At 38.6% G+C, this 22,453-nt stretch overlaps 4 protein-coding genes and 2 non-coding genes across 7 annotated transcripts; all 6 read right to left on the bottom strand.

Annotated features, from left to right (window-relative positions):
• Positions 1-968: 968 nt before the first annotated feature.
• On the bottom strand, positions 969-5,671 carry timm17a (translocase of inner mitochondrial membrane 17 homolog A (yeast)). 2 transcript variants are annotated; one of them, XM_008321097.2, is made up of 6 exons: positions 5,588-5,671; positions 3,638-3,737; positions 3,226-3,289; positions 2,725-2,853; positions 2,157-2,267; positions 969-1,845 (listed from the first exon to the last, which is right to left on the bottom strand). In XM_008321097.2, exons 1-6 carry the CDS (start codon positions 5,611-5,613, stop codon positions 1,775-1,777), a joined length of 501 nt encoding a protein of 166 aa, XP_008319319.1. In that variant the 5' UTR covers positions 5,614-5,671; the 3' UTR covers positions 969-1,774. The 2 variants fall into 2 exon arrangements, with proteins under 2 accessions (XP_008319319.1, XP_024915742.1); XM_025059974.1 differs by lacking the exon at positions 5,588-5,671 and adding an exon at positions 3,971-3,993.
• Positions 2,430-2,521, bottom strand: trnak-uuu (transfer RNA lysine (anticodon UUU)). Its single transcript is given in 2 exon segments — positions 2,430-2,465; positions 2,485-2,521. It is a non-coding gene; the product is annotated as a tRNA-Lys (tRNA).
• A 1,740-nt stretch (positions 5,672-7,411) lies between the features above and the next one.
• Positions 7,412-11,785, bottom strand: LOC103386697 (leiomodin-1). The gene is made up of 3 exons (XM_008321096.3): positions 11,167-11,785; positions 7,975-9,687; positions 7,412-7,893 (listed from the first exon to the last, which is right to left on the bottom strand). Exons 1-3 carry the CDS (start codon positions 11,452-11,454, stop codon positions 7,867-7,869), a joined length of 2,028 nt encoding a protein of 675 aa, XP_008319318.1. The 5' UTR covers positions 11,455-11,785; the 3' UTR covers positions 7,412-7,866.
• On the bottom strand, positions 10,001-10,072 carry trnac-gca (transfer RNA cysteine (anticodon GCA)). The gene has a single exon. It is a non-coding gene; the product is annotated as a tRNA-Cys (tRNA).
• Positions 11,786-13,095: 1,310 nt separating the features above from the next.
• shisa4 (shisa family member 4) lies at positions 13,096-20,380 on the bottom strand. The gene is made up of 5 exons (XM_008321095.3): positions 20,115-20,380; positions 18,824-19,001; positions 16,154-16,290; positions 15,430-15,621; positions 13,096-15,089 (listed from the first exon to the last, which is right to left on the bottom strand). The coding sequence occupies exons 1-5, from the start codon at positions 20,197-20,199 to the stop codon at positions 15,049-15,051; spliced, it is 633 nt and encodes a 210-aa protein (XP_008319317.1). The 5' UTR covers positions 20,200-20,380; the 3' UTR covers positions 13,096-15,048.
• Positions 20,381-20,902: 522 nt separating this feature from the next.
• LOC103386705 (protein hairy-like) lies at positions 20,903-22,438 on the bottom strand. The gene is made up of 2 exons (XM_008321103.3): positions 22,202-22,438; positions 20,903-22,092 (listed from the first exon to the last, which is right to left on the bottom strand). Exons 1-2 carry the CDS (start codon positions 22,340-22,342, stop codon positions 21,769-21,771), a joined length of 465 nt encoding a protein of 154 aa, XP_008319325.1. The 5' UTR covers positions 22,343-22,438; the 3' UTR covers positions 20,903-21,768.
• Between the last annotated feature and the right edge of the window lie 15 nt (positions 22,439-22,453).

A 22,453-nucleotide genomic window follows, 5' to 3' on the forward strand; every position in this document is an offset into this window, starting at 1 on the left:
TTAAATAAGTCAGAATACTCAAGGGAATTTCATGCTAACACAGGATAATGCACGCACCACGTTTATCTACATAATGAATCCCGGTCCTTTGAAATTAATCACTTTATTCAAGTGATACCCATGTATTGTCAGTAAGTATATGGTGCTGTGTGGATCACCAGGGATTCTGCCCCTGTATATATTTCCTCATTTACCATTCTTTTGAAAGTAATCGTCCAATCAGATCCATTACTACAGCACACTTAAAATAACAAATTTGCAATTAGTGTTGTACTGTAAAACACAGCACCAAGAAACACCCTAATACACACACGCATTAAAAGCAGAATTAGCATAGCCATGCCTCAAAGGACTATTGTAATACATATCTGAATAAAATTTGCTTTATGTCATGGGTTGCATTTTTTTAAAGACTTGAGGTGAGAATATAATGGTTTTCCGGGTGTACAGCACCATATATGAGGTAGAAACATTGTCAACCATCATCGGCAGTCGGTAACTAAACGCTACCTGGGAATTATTTATTATTCAGACTTTTGTTACATGCAAATTTGTTTTCAATATCATTGATAATCTGAATAAAACAACAGGTTAACAAACTATTAATCTCCTCTTAAAGACACTGCCAATAATGTGACGCCACGGTAGTAGTTTCCTGAATGACGGTTATCGTTTTGGTGTTCTTCACCTGTAACTACACCGAGCTGCTTCATACAGATAACAGGTGTCTGTGACATACACGTCCAAAAATGTGTGAGAAAACTGCTCCCTTCTGTAAACTCAACGTTAAAGATTCGATCACGTAGAGTGCACAGAGTAACAGATATCTTTGGTACGAGCTCCATCTAGTGGAGAATATACACAACAAACGGAAGCGGCAGACTGGGAATTGTAAAAGTTAATCAAAAACACCTAGTCTATATTTTAATGTAAAAGCAAACAAGAACATATTTACAATACTAACAGTGTTTTTTATAACATGGTTTTTATTGTACCATAGAAGAATCTGGAATACAGCTTAAACTTTACATCAATCCCTTGCTCAAGTTTCTCCATTTATTTGTACAGTCTTTGCCATATTTTTGTCACTATAAAATGTTCTACAGCGCTGTGATTCATGTAAATGTCAAACAAAACACAACCCCTGGTCCCAACTCTTTACGATTTGAAATAAATAAATTACTTCAGAATTTATACATTTTCAGGAATATTTTGTACTTGCAAGAAGCTCACTTTCCTAACTGGAAATAAAGTCAAACAGAGTACAACAAAAAGTCTGGGACCAGCACAAGCAGGTTACACATGCCAGTCAAGTAATGACCAAGACATGTAAAAACACAAACACAAAGAGCGCTTTGATGTATATATATACACACAAGTATTCTTCTTAAATATAATTTAATGTGGTCTATATGCAGTGTTTTATCCAGTTTTCCATCCTGCCTGAATTGCTGCATGTGAGGTTACAAGAACTATTTCTTTTGAAAAAAACAAAGCCTTATATTCACATGCACATCTCTGTATTGGACAAGTGTGATGTCAAACAGATGTGCACAGTAAGTTTAAAAAGACAAGTCTGTACATGGCTCTTCTGAAAGAAATGGAGATGCAGGTTTGTTCTTCACATCTCAGTCAGAATCCATAAAATTGGATGTAGTTTTTTGTAGTTTTTTCTCGTTTGATGCATTATGTTTTGCATCCCAGTTTCTTCTTCATAACTTAAGCAAGGAATTTTAAAAAAAAGGCCTAAAGGACAGAGAAACACTGAGTCTTCTCACTGATATTGTCTGTAGTCTCCAAAGGACGAAGTAGACATGGGTGCAGGCTCCTCAGCAAACTGAGGACCTGAAAGAGAAAAAAAAGAGGGTCAACATCACCATTAGACAAAGAAAATCAGATGTTGAACAGATTTAAAAGTAAATCCCCTTAACAAATCAGTACTTCTTATAATGTAAATCATAAAAACACAATAAGAGTTAGTGTGAAACATCATGAAAACATCAAGCTGATGTGAAGTGATTGCAAAATTACTGCAAACGGAATATCTATCAATTAATTATATTCTAAAATGATTTCAGTTTATTTCATGATTTCAGCTCTAACAAAAGGTTAGAGTGCAAGTAAAAGTGTAAAAGTATATCAGAATTATCACTCACCTGTTGGGAACTGTGAAGACGCAAACCTTGTAAGTAAGATTCCAGCTCCTTCTATCAATGCCAGTAGAATACCTCCCATGGCTGCTGACCCCACCATGGCCACAGGGCCATCTGCAGGAACAAAACAAAGTTACTATACATCAGAATAAATCACAGATACTCTATCTCATGCACGTACCAACCATAACCAATGTATGGAAGATCCCACTGATAAACCACAGACTCACAGGAGCGGTGGACTAAAAAAAATAGCCCTATTCAAAACACAAAAAGCAACTCTGGTGGGACTCGAACCCACAAACTTTGAATCTCTTCTCCTCAAATTAACTAAAAGTCCAATGCGCTATCCATTGCGCCACAGAGCCACATGAAAACCCACTGTATACCAAAAATGTCTACCTATTCATCAGAGGTCAAATTAATAAAGTAGCACAACAGTAAAGTCACCAAACTGCATCGTTTACTTGATGAGTTTGTTCACTACTTTGTGGTAAAGTAGGAAGTTGAAAAAGGCTGTAGATAACAGCTTAATAAAACATAGACCACACCCAGCTGGGCTTCTACTTACTTCTTGCAGCAAGTATGGCTCCTGTCATGGCTCCACTGGTTATGGAGTTCCATGGATCTTCCTTTCCTCTGACTTTGACTAAACCACAGTCGATCATGGAAAAAAGACCTCCCCAAACTGCAAAGCTACCTGCAACACAAGACATGGGCTTTTGCTGTAGACAAGGATTGCATTTTATTACAGTTGACCGATTGATTCTTCAGGGTTTGATTTAAAAATAACTGACAAATTACAATGTTTATTTCATTAAGCTGACAGAGGTCATAAATAACAGCAATTTACACTAGGGTTCTGATGGCAGTATGTAAAACAATGTGATTGAGGATTGTTTCGTTTTTTAATCAGAATAATGATGCTTCTGTACCAATTATTAAAAATGATGTACCAATTATTAAAACGATTCTAGAAAACCTGTTTAACCTTTGATCTTTCTTTTCATAAAACCTTTACTATTATTTATGGGAGTGTCAATTTTTTGTGCATTTTCTATTGCTTCCTTACCTCCCAGCTGTGGGGCTCTGGTCTTGATTGCAGTCAAACTTCCTCTCATTCTGTGGCTCATCCCCTACAACAAAAGGAAAAACTTTAATAACTACCAAAAACTTTAATAACAAAGTTTTCTCACTTTAATAAATCCAAAAATAAAGCAGCATATTGTTGTTGTTTCACTGTAAGGTCTATTTATAGCCATATTAACTAACAGCTGACTGGTTTGCAATCTTTAGAGCTCTTAGCTGTGTACAGAACGACGATACAGGGTCGACAGGGTGATAAATTGTTTAAACTGAAGCTCCAGAATAAACAAACAAAGTTTCAAAACCTTTTGTTCAAAGTTTTAATTAATAAATAAAAAAAAAACACTCTTCACTAATAAGCCATTACAGCATGTTGAATATTTCAAAGGTGAACTCACTGAGGGTGCATTTCTAAAGCCCTTCACTGCCTGAAATATTCCCCCTCCAATGGCTCCCATGGTGAAGGCTCCACCACAGTCATCTACAATCCTCCAGGGGCTGTAAGACAAGCACAACTATTAGTAAATTCTAAAGTCAATAAGTCATAAAAAACAGATTGCACTATTTATCTTTGTGAAAATTAGAATGTTTATCTTATGTTCCTTTTGCAGAGAAAGCATGTTAGGGCTTGTTGAGACACACACAAACAAACACACTTTAAGAAAAAACCTTCCAAGTCAATCCATTTAAAATGATTAAAAACAAGTTAGTCTGCCTCACATCTTACTCACAGCTTCTAAATTCCATTAAACTGTTTTGTTTGACTCCTTTGAATGTGTGTTTCGTAACTTTGTCCGGCTCAGGTTTAAATTAGTCTGCTGTGCAAACAAAAAAGATCAGTCATGGTCAGTCTTAGTGTAAACTAAACACCTTGATCCAAAAAAAAAATCCCCAAATTTTTTCTTACAGGCTTAAATGTCCTCAGCGGCACTGAGACAGCATAATACACTATCATCTTTAGAAATGAACAATACTTAAATATAAAGAGCTTTGGGAGCAGTCCTAAACAAACAAACAAAAGACCAGGCTCATCCATCAAAAGAGGAACCTTTTAAAATCTGCCTAAAACTTCTGCAACTGACTTTTCTCTTTTGTGAATTTGTACGTACGACTTTCATACTGGAGGTCTGACAAAAATTTCTCCTGGAGGAGGGAATCCATTTCTTCCTCTTCCTATATGATTCATAAAGAACCATACATAACTAATATTTACTAGTATCAGTATTTACTGGAACCTGGGGCTAATTATAAGCTAATGTACCTTATAATAAGATAATATATAGTGTATAATTTCTTTACCTATGTCTTTCTTACTTTTACTTAACTAAGCACAGTCTCTGTGAATAATGACAATTTCCTGCATGGAGCAGACATTCATCCTAACTAAACATGTGTAGCGCCACAGAACATTGTGAACTCTGCACTAAAGTATACTGTGCAGTAGGTCATCAACTCTGAAGGCAGTTTTTATTGACTGCTGGTTCATATAATAACTATATTTACATGCATGTGGCAGTCCCTGTTGTAAATAATATAAAATAATAGCCACTACACAAACATACTCAATTCAGGGACAAGGCCATTAAAAGTTCAGGGAAATGAGAGGGCGCAGTGTGTAAACAGTGTGGGTGCTGTCATGTCCTTCACCATGTCATTACAACAAATAAAGTGCTTCTGCTAGTACCTCAAATATCACCCGATACACCGTCACAAGGCTTAAATATAATGTCCATATGTTCAACAAATGTGGCGGTATCCAGTCTGCCGTTAACATCCTAACATGTACACAAATCTAAATGTGAAATCACCCGCCTGACAAATATATTATTATCCAGAAATATATTCGACTAAAAGAGTAACTTTTTGGTTCTCAGTTTTTGTGACATGTTTTTGACAACTGCTCCAGCCGTTGCGTAATTTTCTCCCGACAGGTTAGCCTAACTAGCTTAAGTAACATAACAAGCATAGACAAAAACCGTCCGTAAAACAATTTGACATTGTCGATAGGATTCTTTACTCAATAGATGACGATTCACAGAAAATACCAACTAAATATAACAAAAACGTTAACACGTGACATGTACAACCCACAAGGTCACCAACAACGTGATTTAGCTGCAGTGGTCCTATCACAGTACGCGGTGCTAGCGCAATCCTGGGAGAAAATAGCAATCTTGCTAACTCCTGCTAACCGGCTCGACATTTAAAGTGCTACGATTTAACCAAATGATGTACGGTCTAAGTAAAGACGGACACTAGACGTGCTGTTATTTTAGATATTAATATAAATAATAAGAATTGAAAATCACAACAAATAAAAAAGTATTTTTTTGTTATTTTTGACTCACCAAGGCTCTCTGGCATATTCCTCCATTTTGTTCTTTAGTCGCTCCCTCTGACGTGTGTCAGACGTCAGAACGGAAGTCCTTTTCTTAAAGGGGTATTCAGTTTTGAAACCGCCGCCACACAACATTACATCACATTACATTACATTACAATACATGGGATTATGTCAGAAAGAATTGCACTTAGAGTTAAAAACGACAGTTTAAAAACGGTTTAGTTTTTTTATTGGCAGTAGAGTTTACCGCAGCTGACATCCTTGCTGGTGCATTACTGTTTTTTCTGGTTTCCCTCTCCTTTTTTTTTTTTTTTAGAAAAGTCTTGAAAATAACTCTAATAGTAAGTTTCTTCTTGCATTTAGTGTGGTTTATGGACAATTCGAAACACAGCTGAGACAGCCCACCATCTTAAGTTTTCTGTATTATATATGTGACCTCATGACCTGCAGAACACATATTTGAAGTCAGTTATTGCTGAACAATACAGGGGAAATTGAACTTTAAAACTAAAAAGCTGTTTTCTGTTTTTTTTATATTAATCTGTTTTACTTTGTGTTTGCTTTCATGGGTTTTAACTGTCATGTGCCCAGGATACCAGAGCCTAAGCTTGTGAGAAATACTTTTAGATTCTGTCTGTGAAAGTAAAGTAAAGCACACCATAAAATAATTATATATTTTGTAGATTTCAAGTTTCAGGACATGTCTTTTTTGGGGGGGTTACAAACAAATATTTTTAATTCTAAATTTAGAGCTAAGAGATATTTTTTTCCATCATGTCAACATTTTTCTAAACCCAGGACTTGTGTTGTTGGTCATAGAATTACAGTCAACGCACAGGCAGTTGGCACGCTGCCAGTTATTAGGAACAAGAAAGGAATGACTTGCAGAGCAGGGCTCCATTGAGCAATGACCAAATATAGGCATTTCATAGAGGCTGCAGTCTGCATGGGCCACAGAAACATAAACTGGCCTTTAGCTCTGGTTCTGCTCTCCTCTTTTCCTCTGAACACCCTGGGCTGTGGACTGCTACATCGACAAACAACACTCTGGTTTGATTTACAGTGTACCTATTTTAAGTTTAAGTGGAATTTCAGTGAATAAACTTACATTTTTTTCCTCTGTAGCAACATATACAAACTATATGTGTAAATATATAAAGTGTAGCTGTATTTCATATTTAAAACTCCAAAGTAATTGATATAAATGGCAATTCACAACTTAATTCATATCCTTAGTCTGTAAAATACAATTAACTTCACTTTACTTAAACTCTTCCCAGAACGATGACACGTGACAACACCACAGTCATGACTTCTCACTGTAGACATACCAAAATATTTTATTTCAGACATACAGGCTTTATAAAGAAAGGCATGTGTCATTAAATATAGCCGAGGGTCCATTAGACAGAGTGCCGAAATGGCACTCTGTCTAATGTTTATCAATCTCAAATACTTTTAGAGCATGTAAGGAAAATAGTCAGGAGCAGGAACTAAGGTTCTTCTCATCCCTAAGGTTAAGACATATTTATGTATGACATAAGAAAAAACTTATCTAAGGTATTCAGACATCCAGGTTAGAACAATTCTGTACAAAAAACATCGTCAGATCCCAAAGCACAGCGACTGATTGTTAAGCATTAACAGCAGGCTATAATGAACTCTTTTCCCATACACCAGGACTCCCCTGGGCTGTTCTACTCTCTGATAAACAGGGTCTGAGATGTCATGAGATATGGCAGTGGGAAGCGATCAATGACTATGATTTGTTGATTTGTTCTATTGTTGTTTTTATTACAGTAATTCCCTGATTTAGTTTGAGTGAACTCACAAGCGACAGCTATGCGCTGGCTCCACTGTCTGTAAATAAATACATATCAAATATCATTGATAAAATGATGTATATTAGAATTTTTTTTTTTTTTTAAATCTCCTATCCTGCCAGGCTAACTTTCCAATATACACGAGCCAACATGTTATGTGACCGGCTTCATATTCATCTAGTGCAAATAACCAGCAAAGCATCATTCTGAACTACAGACAATCAACCGCCAACAGGTGGCAGTCTTACGTGAAGCCCCACATCACTCATTCTCCACAGGGTCTTTTTGGTCCAGTGTGTGAGGGAAGAAGTCATTGTTAGGGCATTTCATTCAACTGATGATGGCGCTGTTTCACATTCTCCAGTACAACTCTTCAGCTGCAGCCAGGGTTCCATGATACCCCCCGCCCCCTATGTTGGTTCTTCCTAAGTTCTTTTCAGGCTTTACATTCCAACAAGAACCTTTACTGCAGCCATTTTGGTACTGGCACCTGGAACAGAAACAAGACGTTTGGTTAAATGTACGGTAACGTCCGTCAGCTAACCTCAACATAAACGCACAATAAACATACCTTCTTGAGTTGCATAATGTTGCTTCCTCTGATTGAAGCGAGCAGTTGGTCCCTGGAGTTTTTACCACGACTAGGAGAGTTCTTTGGGGTATCTCCATCAATCATAGGAGGTGGAGGAGGAGGTGGAGGTCCACCACCAGGAGGAGGTGGTGGTGGCGGTGGAGCGGGTCCTCCTGCTCTCTTCTTTGGCGTCAGCTTTGGTGAGGGCATAGGTGAGGGTAGGGGAGAAGGTTTGGGGGACGCTCTGGGTGAGCTCCTCAGGGAGCCCCCTCCTCCTGACTTGGGCACGTCCAGTGACTCCTTCTTCTCCCCATTAGCCTGAGCCTGTTTCTGCTCCTGCAGACGCTTCTGCCTCTGCCGATCCATGTTTCGACTCAGTATGTTTGTCGTGGTCATTCTGGGCCCCGCCAGTTCAAAGTGGTAGCCCAGTTTGAGGAGGGTGGTGTTCTCTTTCAGAATTTTCACCATCTCCATCTCGGTCTTGCCGCCGCAGATGTGACGCTGGTTCTGGAAGCGAAGTTCTGTCAGCGTGGAGTTATGTTGCAGGGCCTGAATCAGAGACAGGATGCCTTTGCCAGTGAGATGATTGGAGTCAATGTTGATGCTGGTGATGGTGTCGTTGTTGCGTATTGTGCCAGCGATGGCGTAAGCCACGTGGTCGTCTGCACGGCAGTTGGCCAGAGCAAATGTTTTCACGTGGCTGTTGTTGTGCAACGCCTCTGCAAACTCAATGAGCGTTTTGGTCTTGATGACCTCTGAGTTGTTGACATTGAGCTCAGTGAGGGAGGGGTCGTTGCTGCGTACTTGCTCCATCAGTTCGTCAAACATGCTTGCGTCTTCATCCACCTCTTCCTCCTTTGTCTTGCTGTTTGGGGTGTTTTTGGAAACACAGTTGCCAAGTTTCACCGATTCTGTTGCTTTGCTAACGTTTTCTTTACTCTCATCTCCTTCCTTTTCCCCCTCTGGTTTCTTTTCCTCGTCTGTTTTCTTCACCTTCTCTTTCACATGGTCAGTGTGGTTGACCAGCTCCTCCCTGTCCGTTCTTTGTTCTGCCTTGTCATGCTTCACGCGCGTGTCACCTTCCTCAGTCAGGGGGCGCTCAAGCCTGACATCACTTTTGCTTTTATCTTGAGCTTTCTTCTCCTCGGCTTTGGCCTTTGGCCTCTCCTCTGATTTACTCTCCGGGCTTTCCTTTGCTCTGCTCTGCTTCTCCACCAATTTGGAGACTAGTCCTTGTGTTCTGATGCTCTCTGATTTTCTCTCCTTTTCCTTTTCACTTTTCTCTCGCAGCTTTGAGATAATGTCTTTGGTCTTGCTCTCATCTCTTCTTTTGCCGTCCTCTCTTCTCTCCTTTTCTCTGCTGTCTTCCTTCTTCTCCTGTAGTCTGGAGATCATATCCTTGGTTTTACTGCCACTGCTCTCCCTGGTTTCTTTTCTGTCTCTCAGCCTGTTGTCTTCACATTTCTCTTCATCATTTTTCTCTTTTGCATCGATGCCTTTGCAAGGCTGCTTCCTGTATCTACCAGAAACCTGGCTGCTCTCCTCCTTTGATCTTTCAGGGCCCTTGCCATTCCTGTTGTCCACCTTGGCATCTCTTTCACTGGAGTCACTGGCCTGTCTTTGTAGCCCATCATTGATGTCCTCACTGCCCTCCTGGCTCAGGCCCATCTTTCTCAAATACTCTTGCTTGCGACTCTCCTTCTTCGGATCACCCTGCAGGTGGGACAAAAATAATGTTAAAAAACATGTTACAATGTAAAGGCAGTTATAATTACAGTATGATGAACACTACTTGTTTTTATCCAAAAGGTAGTCATTTGTTTTATTATTATTTATGCTGGGGAAAAATAAAGGTTGTTTCTGTGGAACTAGACAGTTGAAGGAGTAGAGGGCTGACCTTGTTTTGACTGATTGAGTCTGTACCCAAGGCCTAACAATAAAAGTTATTTTTCCCCAAGTACTTCATTGGTCGTATAAAACAAAACAAAAAACCCTTGGATAAAATAAAAGTACCAAGAGAACATTGAGGGGGCACTCGGATTTGAACCAAGGACCTCTTGATCTGCAGTCAAATGCTCTACCACTGAGCTATACCCCCGCTGCCGATGTTCGACGTTAGCATTAGCATTAGCAAACTCCTTTGGCAAACACAGGGCCCTGCATGAATGAGCAAATTGGCAGTCTAGCTGTCTGTGACCACTGTGTGGCACTGTGGTAGTGGCATTTAAATGTGGCCATTATGTTCAATGTCGCCAGAAAATACCACAGAACAAACACTTTTCAGTAATACAAGTACTTTGGAAATAGTTTGCACATAATTCAGCTACATTGCTGTTGACTATGGAAATTATTTTCCAAATTATTGGAATGAGCATTGATTTTACTGCACATTCATCTTCATCTTTAAACTTTCTAAGTACGTCAGCACTCAACAGAAGGCTGCTGTGTTTAAATATGTTGTCTTTGCCAAACATGTTTCCTGACATTTACAGTATATACTGCAGGGACTGAAGAGCATTAAACAACAGCCACTAATGCACATACCTGTGTGTAATTACTGAGATTATTTACAGTACAACTGCTCCTCATCCATCTGCTCAGAGTACACACAGACAGACGCATTCTCCGTGACACATGACGGCATGTGTGTTTACAGTTGGGCAGAGGAGAGGGATCCAGGATTTTATAGTGCAGGGATACGTTCGCAGAGAGAAGCTCGCTGAGTGTTTGATTTGTGAGTCCCTGCTACTGCTTTGCTAGGCGAGGCCGCGGCCCTGGCAGATGAGTCCTTAAAAGGCAGTGAGCGTAGGAGCAATCAAGCACAGAATTCCACTCAGATGGGATTAAGATGGGAGCTCCACAGGAGTGCCATTTCCTTTACCGATGTATACTTTAAAATAAAAAAACATAAACTGAAACATTCACATCAGTGACTTTATACTGTGTGTGTCAACAGAAGGTCAAAGACTAATGGTTTATAATGATTGCAGAGGTTGATTGTTTTTCCTGGCACACAGGCTGACTCTGGGGGAGCAGCTGTTGACAGGACTGATGTTTATAATGCTATTATTAGCAAAACAGAAAAGAGACGGTGCTTTGTTAAAACAAACAAAAACAAACTACTCATTTTGATTCACCCTAAAGTAAGCTGCAGTACAACTGCATATGCAAAGGACATGGATATCGACTAACCTCAAATGACTGGTCCCTCTGACTGAGCCTCCCTTTAGTGTCACTCTGCCGTCTGCTGTCACATTTAGCATCCAACAAGTTGTTGGTGGTAGACGGCTGAAAACCTTGGCTCTCCCCCTGGACGATGATCGCCCCATCCTCTGGTTTAAGGTCGGGCACCTTCATCATGTCCTTTTCCAGCTCCTCCATCTCCTCAGGGGAGAGGGTGGACAGCAGGGTGTCCAGGTCGGGGTCCTCACTTACCTGGCGGCCCGTTCGGGTCAGGCCCCTCACCTTTCTCCTGGACATGGTCGCCAAAGAATTCAAATCTAGGCTGAGGTCAAAAATTTGAAAATGTGGTATCTGGAGTTGGTTGTGCAGCAAATCTCATAAATTGAAGTCAGAATTTATTTATTTAAAGTTATCTTCGTGTGAAAGGTCAAATATTCAGAGATGCTGTCCTCCTGGATGTCCTGCTGTCCACTCACGTCCTGGTTACCACAACGCCACCACAAGCATCAATCCTGATACAAAGAGGCTGGACTCTCTGAGCTGCATTCAGGGGTACCAGTGACGAACTGCACCCGCGCTCGCATCATCAAAGTGGCCTGTGAGGCTGAGACATTCTTCAGAATCCTCTGAAAGTGCATGTCCATATTTAGTTCAGGGTACACACTCCTTTAAAGGTAATGGGGAGGGCTAAAGTTTACAGATGCCAGAGTGGAGCCAGAGTGACTTTCTATTACACAATCAATGTTTATACTGGGACTTCTTTCTCATTATTTGTCCAGGACTGATGGTGAACAGCTGCAGGTTGTTTTTTTTTATTATTATTCTGTATCATTCTCTAATAGATGCTTGCTTTTGAAAAAAATAAAAGTTTTATACAGTTTTGATGTTGTTGTATGACTATTACTATAATTAAGACAAGGACACATCACCCAGTGGTTGCAGTTGCAGTGTGTCACAGGTGCTAATTCCCATAGAAGTTATTTTTTAATTTGTACATTTACATTATTCATTTATAATGTTTCCATTACACTTAAAAAGATATGTTTAGACATGTTTAAAATGATCCGGTTCTTAATATATTCAAAAGTTATAGTAGAGAACGACGCCATCTAGTGGCCAAATTTAAGACATACATTTCCGTTGATATTCAATACAATAGGTACTACGTATTAGGAATATAATACATTAAATTGTGAGATTAAAAATTACGAAACAATTTACATAAATATATTTATTTGTTGTCATCAATACCAGCTAATTTCTCGTAATGTTATGATTTTATTTATTTTATAATCTAAATGTGGGCGTAATAAATAAAAAACACAGTACATGGTTATATTTTAACATTCCAAAGTTAAATTTAATGTTAACAGGAATAAAAACGTTTTCATTGCTATGTTTTACACTGTCTCACCGTCCCCATGACAACTACACAAAAAATTCCTTTCAGATATTAACATGGTTGTTTATAAGCAGAAATGATAAGAAATGTCAAGCAAATATTAGACTCAACCATTTGGTCGTCTATAAATGGCGTTGTGGGACTTTTGTTTTAAAGGTTAAAAAAAATAGAATTAAATCAATTTATTTTATTTTGTGCCTCATTTAAATTTAAAACTGAAAAAAAATTACACCAAAACAAAGGCATCACATGTTGTTTATGACTGTCCACAAATGAACACATGCTGATAGAGTCATTGTTTACAGATCATACAAATGACAAGGGACCAGGCCTGTGTTCAACTGTACAAAATATTAAACGCACAGATTGATTCATTTACACACAGCCCAGATATGCAGTGTACACAATAACAGAAATATAATTTGAGGAGTACACAAACTTGAAGTACTCCCTCTAGTTAAGACTCTGCCACACAAGTATTGTGAGGCTACTGAGATTATGTACTAGAGATCTTCAACCTCTTTTTGTATTGGCTCCATGTAGGATGACATTTGTCAATGGACCAAATTCAATCCACTTTCAAGAGCAGCTGTGACATTACTACTAGCAGTGTAGAAATGTTGAAATGTTATTTGTCATATTACTAGTATTTCAAACTTCATGTACCAAACTGTTAACTTCAACAGTTTGAAATGTCTGTGCAGCTCTTGATCATATCTAATTTAGTGCTGAAGGTTACAGGTCCCTGCTATATTCCAAAGGGTATTAGAGTGGGTATTTGTACATTTTATTAGTAAATGTGACCTTATGTTACCTGTAAAAAAACACCTGACAAAAGATTACACTCTTGCTCACAATTAAAACTTTTATATCGGCACAATGAAGTGGACAATTAGCACTAGCAGTGTGTTGACTGTGGGACAAAAGGTGATGGTCACTTTTCTTTTTACAAAAGGAAAAAAAAAGTTCTCTCCACAAATTAGACCCACTCAATATACAAAATCTTTCTATGTTGCTTTTACTTTTGTAATAAACAGATTAAAAGTTTACAACAATCTCAAAATACCAGGTGTCTTACATTTCCTTTTTTTATGTAACAGATTTAACAGAACAACAAATATTATTTTCTGAGTTTTCTGAGATATTGCTACATCCAGGTGAATTAATGGGCTTGGCAGTAACAGAATTTTTTTTTTTTTCTTTTTTTTTTTTAAATCGGAGGTGGTCCAAAAAAAACATACACATATCGGTCACTTTTTTTTGGCTTTTTAGTCGAGAGAAGTTTGAGAACTGAGCACTCATTCACAGTTAAAGTTGCCCTTCATGGTAATAAATAGCAAATGAAAAGATGCCTGAAGTTTTACAATACAGTGCTTTAAATTTCTTGTTAAATATTTTTTAAATAAAAAAAAAAATTAAATATAGGAGAAGAGCAGATTTAGAAAATATCTCTTTACATAGTTAATCTAAGTCTCTCATTAGTCTGTGTTAGGCTGGACATTATGTTTTTAACCAAGAAGCATGACATGCAGCTACCCTGACTTTATATGTCACAAGACCAATACCAAGTACCAACAATAGTACCTGGTAAAAAAAAACCAAGATTACACAAAATGCATTTTTATGAAGCTCATAAACAATATTTTAGTCCAGGAGTGGATGGTTCAGTCTGGAAAAAAACACAACACTAACTGGGTAGCATGCTGATGTCATGACAGGAAGGTGCAGCTCACATCATGGAGCAACGAGTCGGAGACTAAAGGTAACATAGTGTAAGAATGTAAAACAGAATCAGCTTATACTCAGCACAAACCTTTTTAATCAGGCATGCATCTATTGTTTTTTTTTTTTTTACATTAGCACGAACTTCCTAACAGAACACAAACTTCAGTGGCGTGGAGTGTCACCGTAGCCAGATATTAAGTAGTCAAACTGTACAAAAGGTGAGTTAAATCAAGTGTTTTTGTTTCTAGTTAGTCAATAAAAGGAAACTTCACTGTTATTGTTTAAATCTCTTCCAGCTCCTAATAAAGTCTTGTGTTTAGTCAACACTGGGGTGAGTTTAAGATCAGAGTTAGCACACACACACACTGCCAATCCCAGAGCTCCTATTTTTGGAAAAGGGGTGGGGGTGATGGGGTGTGCTGCCCTCCATAAGACCCACCCAGGGAAACTCAGGCGTCAGATTTCAGAATAGATTCTGATTTATACTGCACAAATGTCACACATCGTTGACAACAAACAAGGACAAAAACAAACGAACAAAAAACAACTTTAAAGTGCCTCAGTCTGCTTCTCTGTCACACGTTAATCATTGTTAGTCAAGCTGAAGTGTCAGTGTGTGGCTTTGTCTGGAAGAGTTTCGCTGCCTTCTCAAAGAGACGTGTCTTTCAGCTGCTGTTGCTGGAACACTCTGTGTGCTATCTATGGTGTTGGTTTTGTGTGTGAGTGTGTGTGTGTGTGAGTGTGTGTGAGAGCAAAGGAGCCCATCAATGACCGGGATACTGCGGAGGAGAATATGGAGGAGGAGCTGAAACACAAACAAAAACATCCTCATCATTTAAATGATAGTTAATTAAAGTTAGTTTGAACATATTACTATATTTTCTGGAGTAGTTCTTTGTGTGGTTTGGCTCGACTTATATTCTAAAGTGACTTATGCTGTACCCCTTATCATCTTTGGCCACAGGAGGGCACTGTCTGGACTTGGTTACTGCACCACTGAAACATTACACTAGACTAAAACATAAAGACCACACATAAATTGTGATAAAATGAACACGAAGTAGCAGAAAAGATTCTAAAGAAAGAAACTGGGTGAATTGTTTACAGAATGATAACAACAATCTTTTCTGTAACACTTGTCTCACCTTGGCTGTATGAAGGATCCATTGGATGTAGTGGATACGGTCCAGGCTGCATGGCTGGGTACTGTGGGGGCATTCCTGGATACTGGGCATGCATAGGATAACCTGGGTGAGGATAGTCAGAAGGTCCCAAAGGTTTCCCATAAGCATCATACATAGGCTCCAGGGGGTAGCTGGCCATGGGGATTTGCTGGGCTGTGGGTAAAAAAAATATTTTTAAACTTTTTTTAAAGGAAGTTGGATGTTAAACATTGGAACAATTGAGTAGGCCTGATAAAAAATGTTGAAAATAAATCTTTGTTGCAAAAAATACCATAAATCAAATTTACTAATCGAGGCAGACTGTATTCTAAATATTTAAAACAAATTTGACCTAAAGTGACCTTAGTGCTCTTTAGGTCATTCCCCAGGGCAAAATGTAACTGAAGAACAGACTATCTTGCTGATAGCACACTCCAGGATCATACTGCTTCTTTATCATCTCTCTCACATCCTGCACTTGTAAAACAGTTAAAAAACCACAGCAGATACAAAACGTACAGTGCTGTAAATGTTTCTACTCTTCTTGTGTTTCTGTGTTTCGGTGTAAAATGTCAAAGGTCATCCAGAGACAGACCAACACTGATGGGTTCAGAGTGGTGGCGGACATACTCGTGGACTGTGCTCATAAACACACTGCTTGTTCTGATATGACGTGGTGGGCATGAGGAGAAGAGCCTGTTCTTACCATCGTACGGTGTTCTGCCTCTCTGCTGCCTCCTCTGGTAAAGGTAGCAGCATGAGCACATGAAGCAGCAGACCATGGTGGCAATGATGGCCACAAACAGGAGGATGGAGGAAGCGATGCCTGCTAAAGTGGTGGGGCTGGGAGAGAAGCATACAAAGCAGTAGAGCTGAATTACAAAGTATTTTCTTCATCAATATTTATTGATTCAGGTCAGTTTCATACAACGCTGTGACTGAGACACAACATCACAGACCAAGCCCAAACACACAACAACAGTCAATAAGCCTTCCTCAGGCCTCATTATCTTCTTATCATTTATGACTGTTTACTCCTTTGGCTGCTGCCTGAATTTACCACATCGATGAGACGCGGGTCAATAAGAGCACATCTTTTTGACAGTGGACCGTTTTGAAAAGTCTACAGTCGCAGATATACTCCTTTTCAATCTGACAGCGATCTATCGCTTTGTAAGTTTAGTTCTCAGTCACCTGTAGAGAGACTGCTTAATATGACCTGTGGACATGAAGAAGGAAAGAAAAATCCCTTTAACTAGCCGTGTTACCACAGCCTCCACCAGACATTGCTGTGATTTCCCACAGGGATTAATAAGGTACAGACTGTCTGCTCACTTCTAGATAGTGATGGATGGTTTCCAGTGCTGTGCAGGGGGAAAAGCCATGTTGTAAGCTCTGAGGTACAAGCTTGCTTAGCGCTGCATTATCAGGATTCCTCAAGGGAGAATCAAACACCATTTAACACAAAAGAGAGCTGACGCAACAAAGAGACTAATGAGAAGACATTGCTCTGTGGGGACCCAAAAAACGGGGTAATTCTGTCAAATGTGGCCAAAAGAAGGTATGACACAGGCTGGTTTCCTTTGTGAACATCCCCAGATCGTCCTCTTTTCTTTACTTATTGTGTGCCTGGCATTTCAATGGAAAGTTGCATTTCTCAGGTATTTAAAAGTAACATTGAGGTTTTGCAAATCAACCCTTTTTTTCACATTGTACGACATTTACAAGATCAAATTTGATTTCAGACAAAGTCTGTTCATATCAAATCTATTGCGTTCTCTCTGAATGCAGCACAAACACAAGTATTAGTGCCAGGGTTAATTTCAGGGACTTCAAGGACAATTTTGGTCAACAACCTTCTGTTCCTAGGACAACAGACTAAACAAACCTAAATATGAAGTTATGAGGGAGCAAATGACAACAACTATGCAAAGTGTATTGCCACGTTAGTCAATCTATAAAATCAAGATTTAAAAAAAAAAGGCACAAGCCAATCACTGCAGTTGGTTAGGTGGCGGGACCAAGAGACAGTATGAAGCAAAAAGGAGAAATATTCTGTTCAATATCATGGTGTGACCAAAACATGTCAGGTTGGACTTGAAAACATTACACAACGCATTGACTATTGATTAAATATGGACTAAGGCCTGGGACGATAACAAATTTAGCTGGACGATATATTGTCTCAAAAATTACTGAAGATAAACGATAATTCTGTCAACATTATTCTGAGATCTAACCACTAATGTCATGATAATACAGTATATATCATATGCAAGTTTACCCATTCAAATGCAATACATTTTCTTTGCTATTAGTTTTTTTTAAAAACAATTCTCAAATTTCCGATGGTACCTAAATGCCCCTCAAAACAGACACACCACTCAGTTTACATCTTATAAAAAGAACATGTATTTTAGGGGCTTTTGAGGGTTGTGGGGTTACGCTTTTGCGATGTAGCGAACTACACTTTCTGTGAGTGTGCACCGTTTTGTTTGTATTTTAGTGACCATGCCTCACACCACAGAGTGGATGACTAGGCCCAGGAGTAAAGAGAGAGCAGGATGTTTATGTACAATAACAAGCAAATGATTTGGATAATGTGTCCTGGTTGAGACAGAACATGATTTAAAATGATCACTGAGAGCAGAAACCACTGTTGAAGGAAGCACATAAAACTGTAGGTTTTCTAGAAAAGAGATGTTTTTGTAGGAAAGACCTGTTGTTTTTTTGTGTGTTTACTGTAGTAGTCGCCTACATTTTTAGTGTCCAGACACAAATTTAAGAACTTATTATTATTATATTTACGTTTGGGAGAGACAAAACATCACTCCACACATTTCCCTGCACGACATGGTCCATGGTCCTACTTCAAATATTTTTTGATGGTTAATCAATAATGGAAATAACTGTTACTACTCGTCTTGCATTTTCATCCAGTCACTGAGTCTGACATTTAAGCTCAGAATGATATCCTCAGGGTCAGACGGCTTCTCTTCATTAGCTTCTCCTGTTACCCGGCTAGTTACTTATTGTCCTTGTTGCCTAGTACTGTATCTATCGAGGTCACTGCCATTGTCCCAGACAACACAACCAGCTCAACAAACATTAACTTTCTGCACACTTTCTTACATTTCAGGATTTACCTTTAAGTGGATTAGAATTGCTATTTTAACTACCAAAATACACTTCCAGGAATAAGCTTTGCAAATAATTATATTAATAATGCCACCAATAGAAAAATGTATCAAATTAAAAACAAAGTATAGATTATTGTCTCTATAAAAATGGCTGATATTCTTATACTGGTGGTCTTTTTTTAGGTCATTAATTAAAAGACTTAACATCATGTCAAATACATTAAACTGCTGTCTACCTGAACTGGAAAAGCATACATCTCTTCTGTTCCCTTTCGGTGATCATCTTGAAAGTGTCCAGGCAGCAGTAACGCCGTTGGCAGTTGCCGCAGCAGAATGTGATGAGAGGACAGTCAAAGCCATTGTGCCAGGTGCCATTTTTGTCCACGTACCACAGACAGTCTTCGTTACCACTGGCTACAAAACAAGACCAAAATAAATGTTTAGAAAGTTTAACAAAGGTTATAGGGAGGAGTCAAAACATCATTTATTTAACTGATAAATTTACTTCTAATTCTATGACATGTCAGTCTCACTTCCTTGGGTTCTCCTGGATGTACTGTAAGATTTACTGTAAATACCAATTTAAATACCTTGTGAATCTGTCTATAGAGTCATGCTAGATGGTCACCGGTTCGATCCCTGTTAAAACTGTTCGCATCACTATAATCTTTCATAGTGCAAGACAATATTATTCTATTAATTAATATTCAAAGAGACGTCACAGGTGGCGACCTAAACAGCTCTGCACCACTTAAGTTACAACAGTGCCGCCTACTGAATCTATATGAGTATAAAATAAAATAATAACAGACTGTATAACCGCAACAGGTTAACGTTCATAGTCCCTTTAAACGGAATTGTGGATTTGCATTTCAAGTTTTATAACGTTTATAAACATTTTGCAAGTTGTCTGTTGAAAACTTATATTGACATTTTGTACAAAAACCTAAACCTATGATGTGATACCTAGATAGATAGATGGATAGATAGCACTTTATTAATCCCTAGGGAGTTCCATTCGAGAAATTTAGGCAAACCTTTAGCTTAATAGACAATACCACACCCAAATATCGATTTTGACCGAAAATACAATTCGTTTATGCTTCGATAAAGCATTGAGTCTTGATAATATTGTTTGACTTTAAGGGTTTGAAATTTGACTGGGAATATAATTTAACTACTAAGACAGCAGAAGGTTATTTCATGGCGATTAATCGATTAGTGCAAAATTAAACTGAACAAATTGGTCAGTGACTGAATAAATGTGTCAGTAGAAGACCAGTAGAAATTAAGTAGTTAATGCTAATTGGGAGATATAGCATTAGAACCGGGCCTGTATAAACATGGAGGTAAACTAGTTGAAATGAACACCATGAGAGGACCAGGATGATACGGAGAGGGTCTGCTTGTTAAGAATATAGTAGAAAAGAGAAAGGCCTGGTCGGACAAAAAACCCACTCATTGTGGATTAAAACATGTTAAAGCGTCAGCTAACTGGGCGGCCTGGATGAAGAGCCGTTATCTTACCGTGAGAAAAGCAGAGGACGAAAGCGAACAGCGACAAAGTCACCACAGCGAGGGAAGTACTTCCCGCCGGAGAAAACAACCCCATTCTAAATTGTCTTTTAAATGAGCGACAGTGCAAATAAACGTGAGGAAAATCTTTTTTTCAGTAGCGCCCAGGCTAAGGGTTATTCTCCAACATTATACCCCGTTACAGCAGTGAGGCTCTGTCGACGCTCGGTTTCCAATTTATCCAACGAAATGACACATCGCGTCACTGACGCTGTTTAGCCCGGACCAGCTCAGTGATACCTTCACGGACGGAGGAAAAACTCGGAGAAAAACAAAACAGTGGTGACGCGGTGTGTAATAGTACGAACTAAAATTAAAAATGATTTTGAGGAATATTTTATATAAATAGAATATAGGGTATTCTACTTTGTTTTCCAAATAAATGCAGCTTTAGAAACTTTTGAATTGTAAAATATATTTATGCTATCTGTGTAAACATTAACTTTACAATAAAATAACATAACAACGTCCCAACACCAGAAGTACTGATTTTGAAACGGAATTCTTTATGATTCTATAGATATTTATGATAAAAATATTTTAAATATACTTTCAGATTAAACTTCATAACAAAATGTTATTTCAACATTTGGTAGTGTGAATTAATTAATCTTTGTCATGTTTTTGTGGTTACATCATTTGACATTTGAAGAAATCTGTGGTTCTTTAATCGATTAAAAATAATAGAAATGTCATATAAAATGCTGTAACCCAATTGTATTTTTAATTATATGTCGCTCCACTATTTGTTGCCAATTAAGATTTAAGAGATCAACTTAAAGATTTTGCACTTCAAAAACCTGGAGAGTTACAGTCTTTGCACATTGCAGTCTTTGCAATTTTAATGCTATATAATGTTTTATTAATTTGAAAAAAAAAAACATGATACACCTGAGAGGTTGAGATTATTTTTTTTATTCAAAGGTAATAGGTAGGTCACATCTTATATGCAATGGTGGTGATGATGCATCACAATATTTCTTGTCTGATAACAAGTAAACTTTTTAGTCCAAACACATTGAACCAGTTTTCTGTCTCTAAAAGTTAACTTTCAGAGTCATTTTCATCTTTTACCTTGACATTAATGTCAAACACAATGACAGATGCATTGACTTTAAGACCCAATATGGGTCAAACATATTTCACATTGTAAAGAAAATGAAAGCACATCAAAAAGATGTAGAAAATGATAAATAGGTCAAATCTAATCCCAAGACAGGAGACTAGAGGAATGTCAGGTACACATACAAATATTGGTCAACAAGGACCATTTTCAACATGAAACATTAGAACATGCAATAAGGAAAATTGTATTAATACAATACATTAGCTGTGTTTCAAATGAAACAAATACAACTTTGCTCAAGCAAATACATTTTTGAACAAAATGTCTGACAATGTAATAATCAGTTCCACTGCAAATGTAAACAATGGACCAATACATAAAGTAACAAAAGTTACAATAATAATTACTCATGTAATTAAATTAGATTGATGCAATATGCACAACAACATTATCTCTCTCTTTTCCTGAGAGAATATACACAGACGTTTTCTTCTGCACACAGAAGACAGAACAAGTCCTTTAATTCCAGTCTGTAGGTTTCTACCACGGCCTCCAGGGGGCGCTCTTGTCTTTGGTGCCACTGCTGTGGACTGTGGAGCTCAGAGGAGAGAAGTCAGCCTCTGTCAGGTTGTTGTCAGAGGAACAGTGCAGCTGGTTGAAGTTGTTGATCGTCAGTCTCTGCTGCTGATTCTGCTGCTGCTGCAGCTGTGTCAGGAAGAAAACTGTCATCTCCAGGATGTCTGCTTTCTCCAGCTTGGAGTCTGGCTGCTGTTTGAGGAACTCTGGACCCAGGAGAGACTTGAGCTGCTCAATGCTGCTGTTGATTCTCTCTCTGCGTAACTTCTCCACCAGAGGCTTTCTGAGCTGCAGGGAGAAGAGCAAAGTCATCAATCAGCTGATCCTGGAGTCAAGTGTGAGCATGGACAGAGACAATGTGTCCTGAAGGAAAATGACCAGAGAATGTTGGATTTACCTTGTGAGTCCCAGTCAGATGATGATGATGATGATGCTGCTGCTGAGAGTTGGTCACTGCTGCAGTGATTGTAGGAGCCATGTCTGGATGTGTGTGCTGTAGAGGTCTCTGTAGAGAGAGTCTGATCTCTGCTGGCTTCATCCTCCTATTTATAGTCCCACATCTCCATATGAATGTGTGGGTCTGGGTCTGATTGCACTTTCTCACACTCTCAGCCAATCACAGAGCCTCACAGAGACAAAGGTGCTGAAC

The sequence above is a fragment of the Cynoglossus semilaevis genome, chromosome 11, assembly GCF_000523025.1.
Source record: "Cynoglossus semilaevis isolate Cse_v1.0 chromosome 11, Cse_v1.0, whole genome shotgun sequence".
NCBI lineage: Eukaryota > Metazoa > Chordata > Actinopteri > Pleuronectiformes > Cynoglossidae > Cynoglossus > Cynoglossus semilaevis.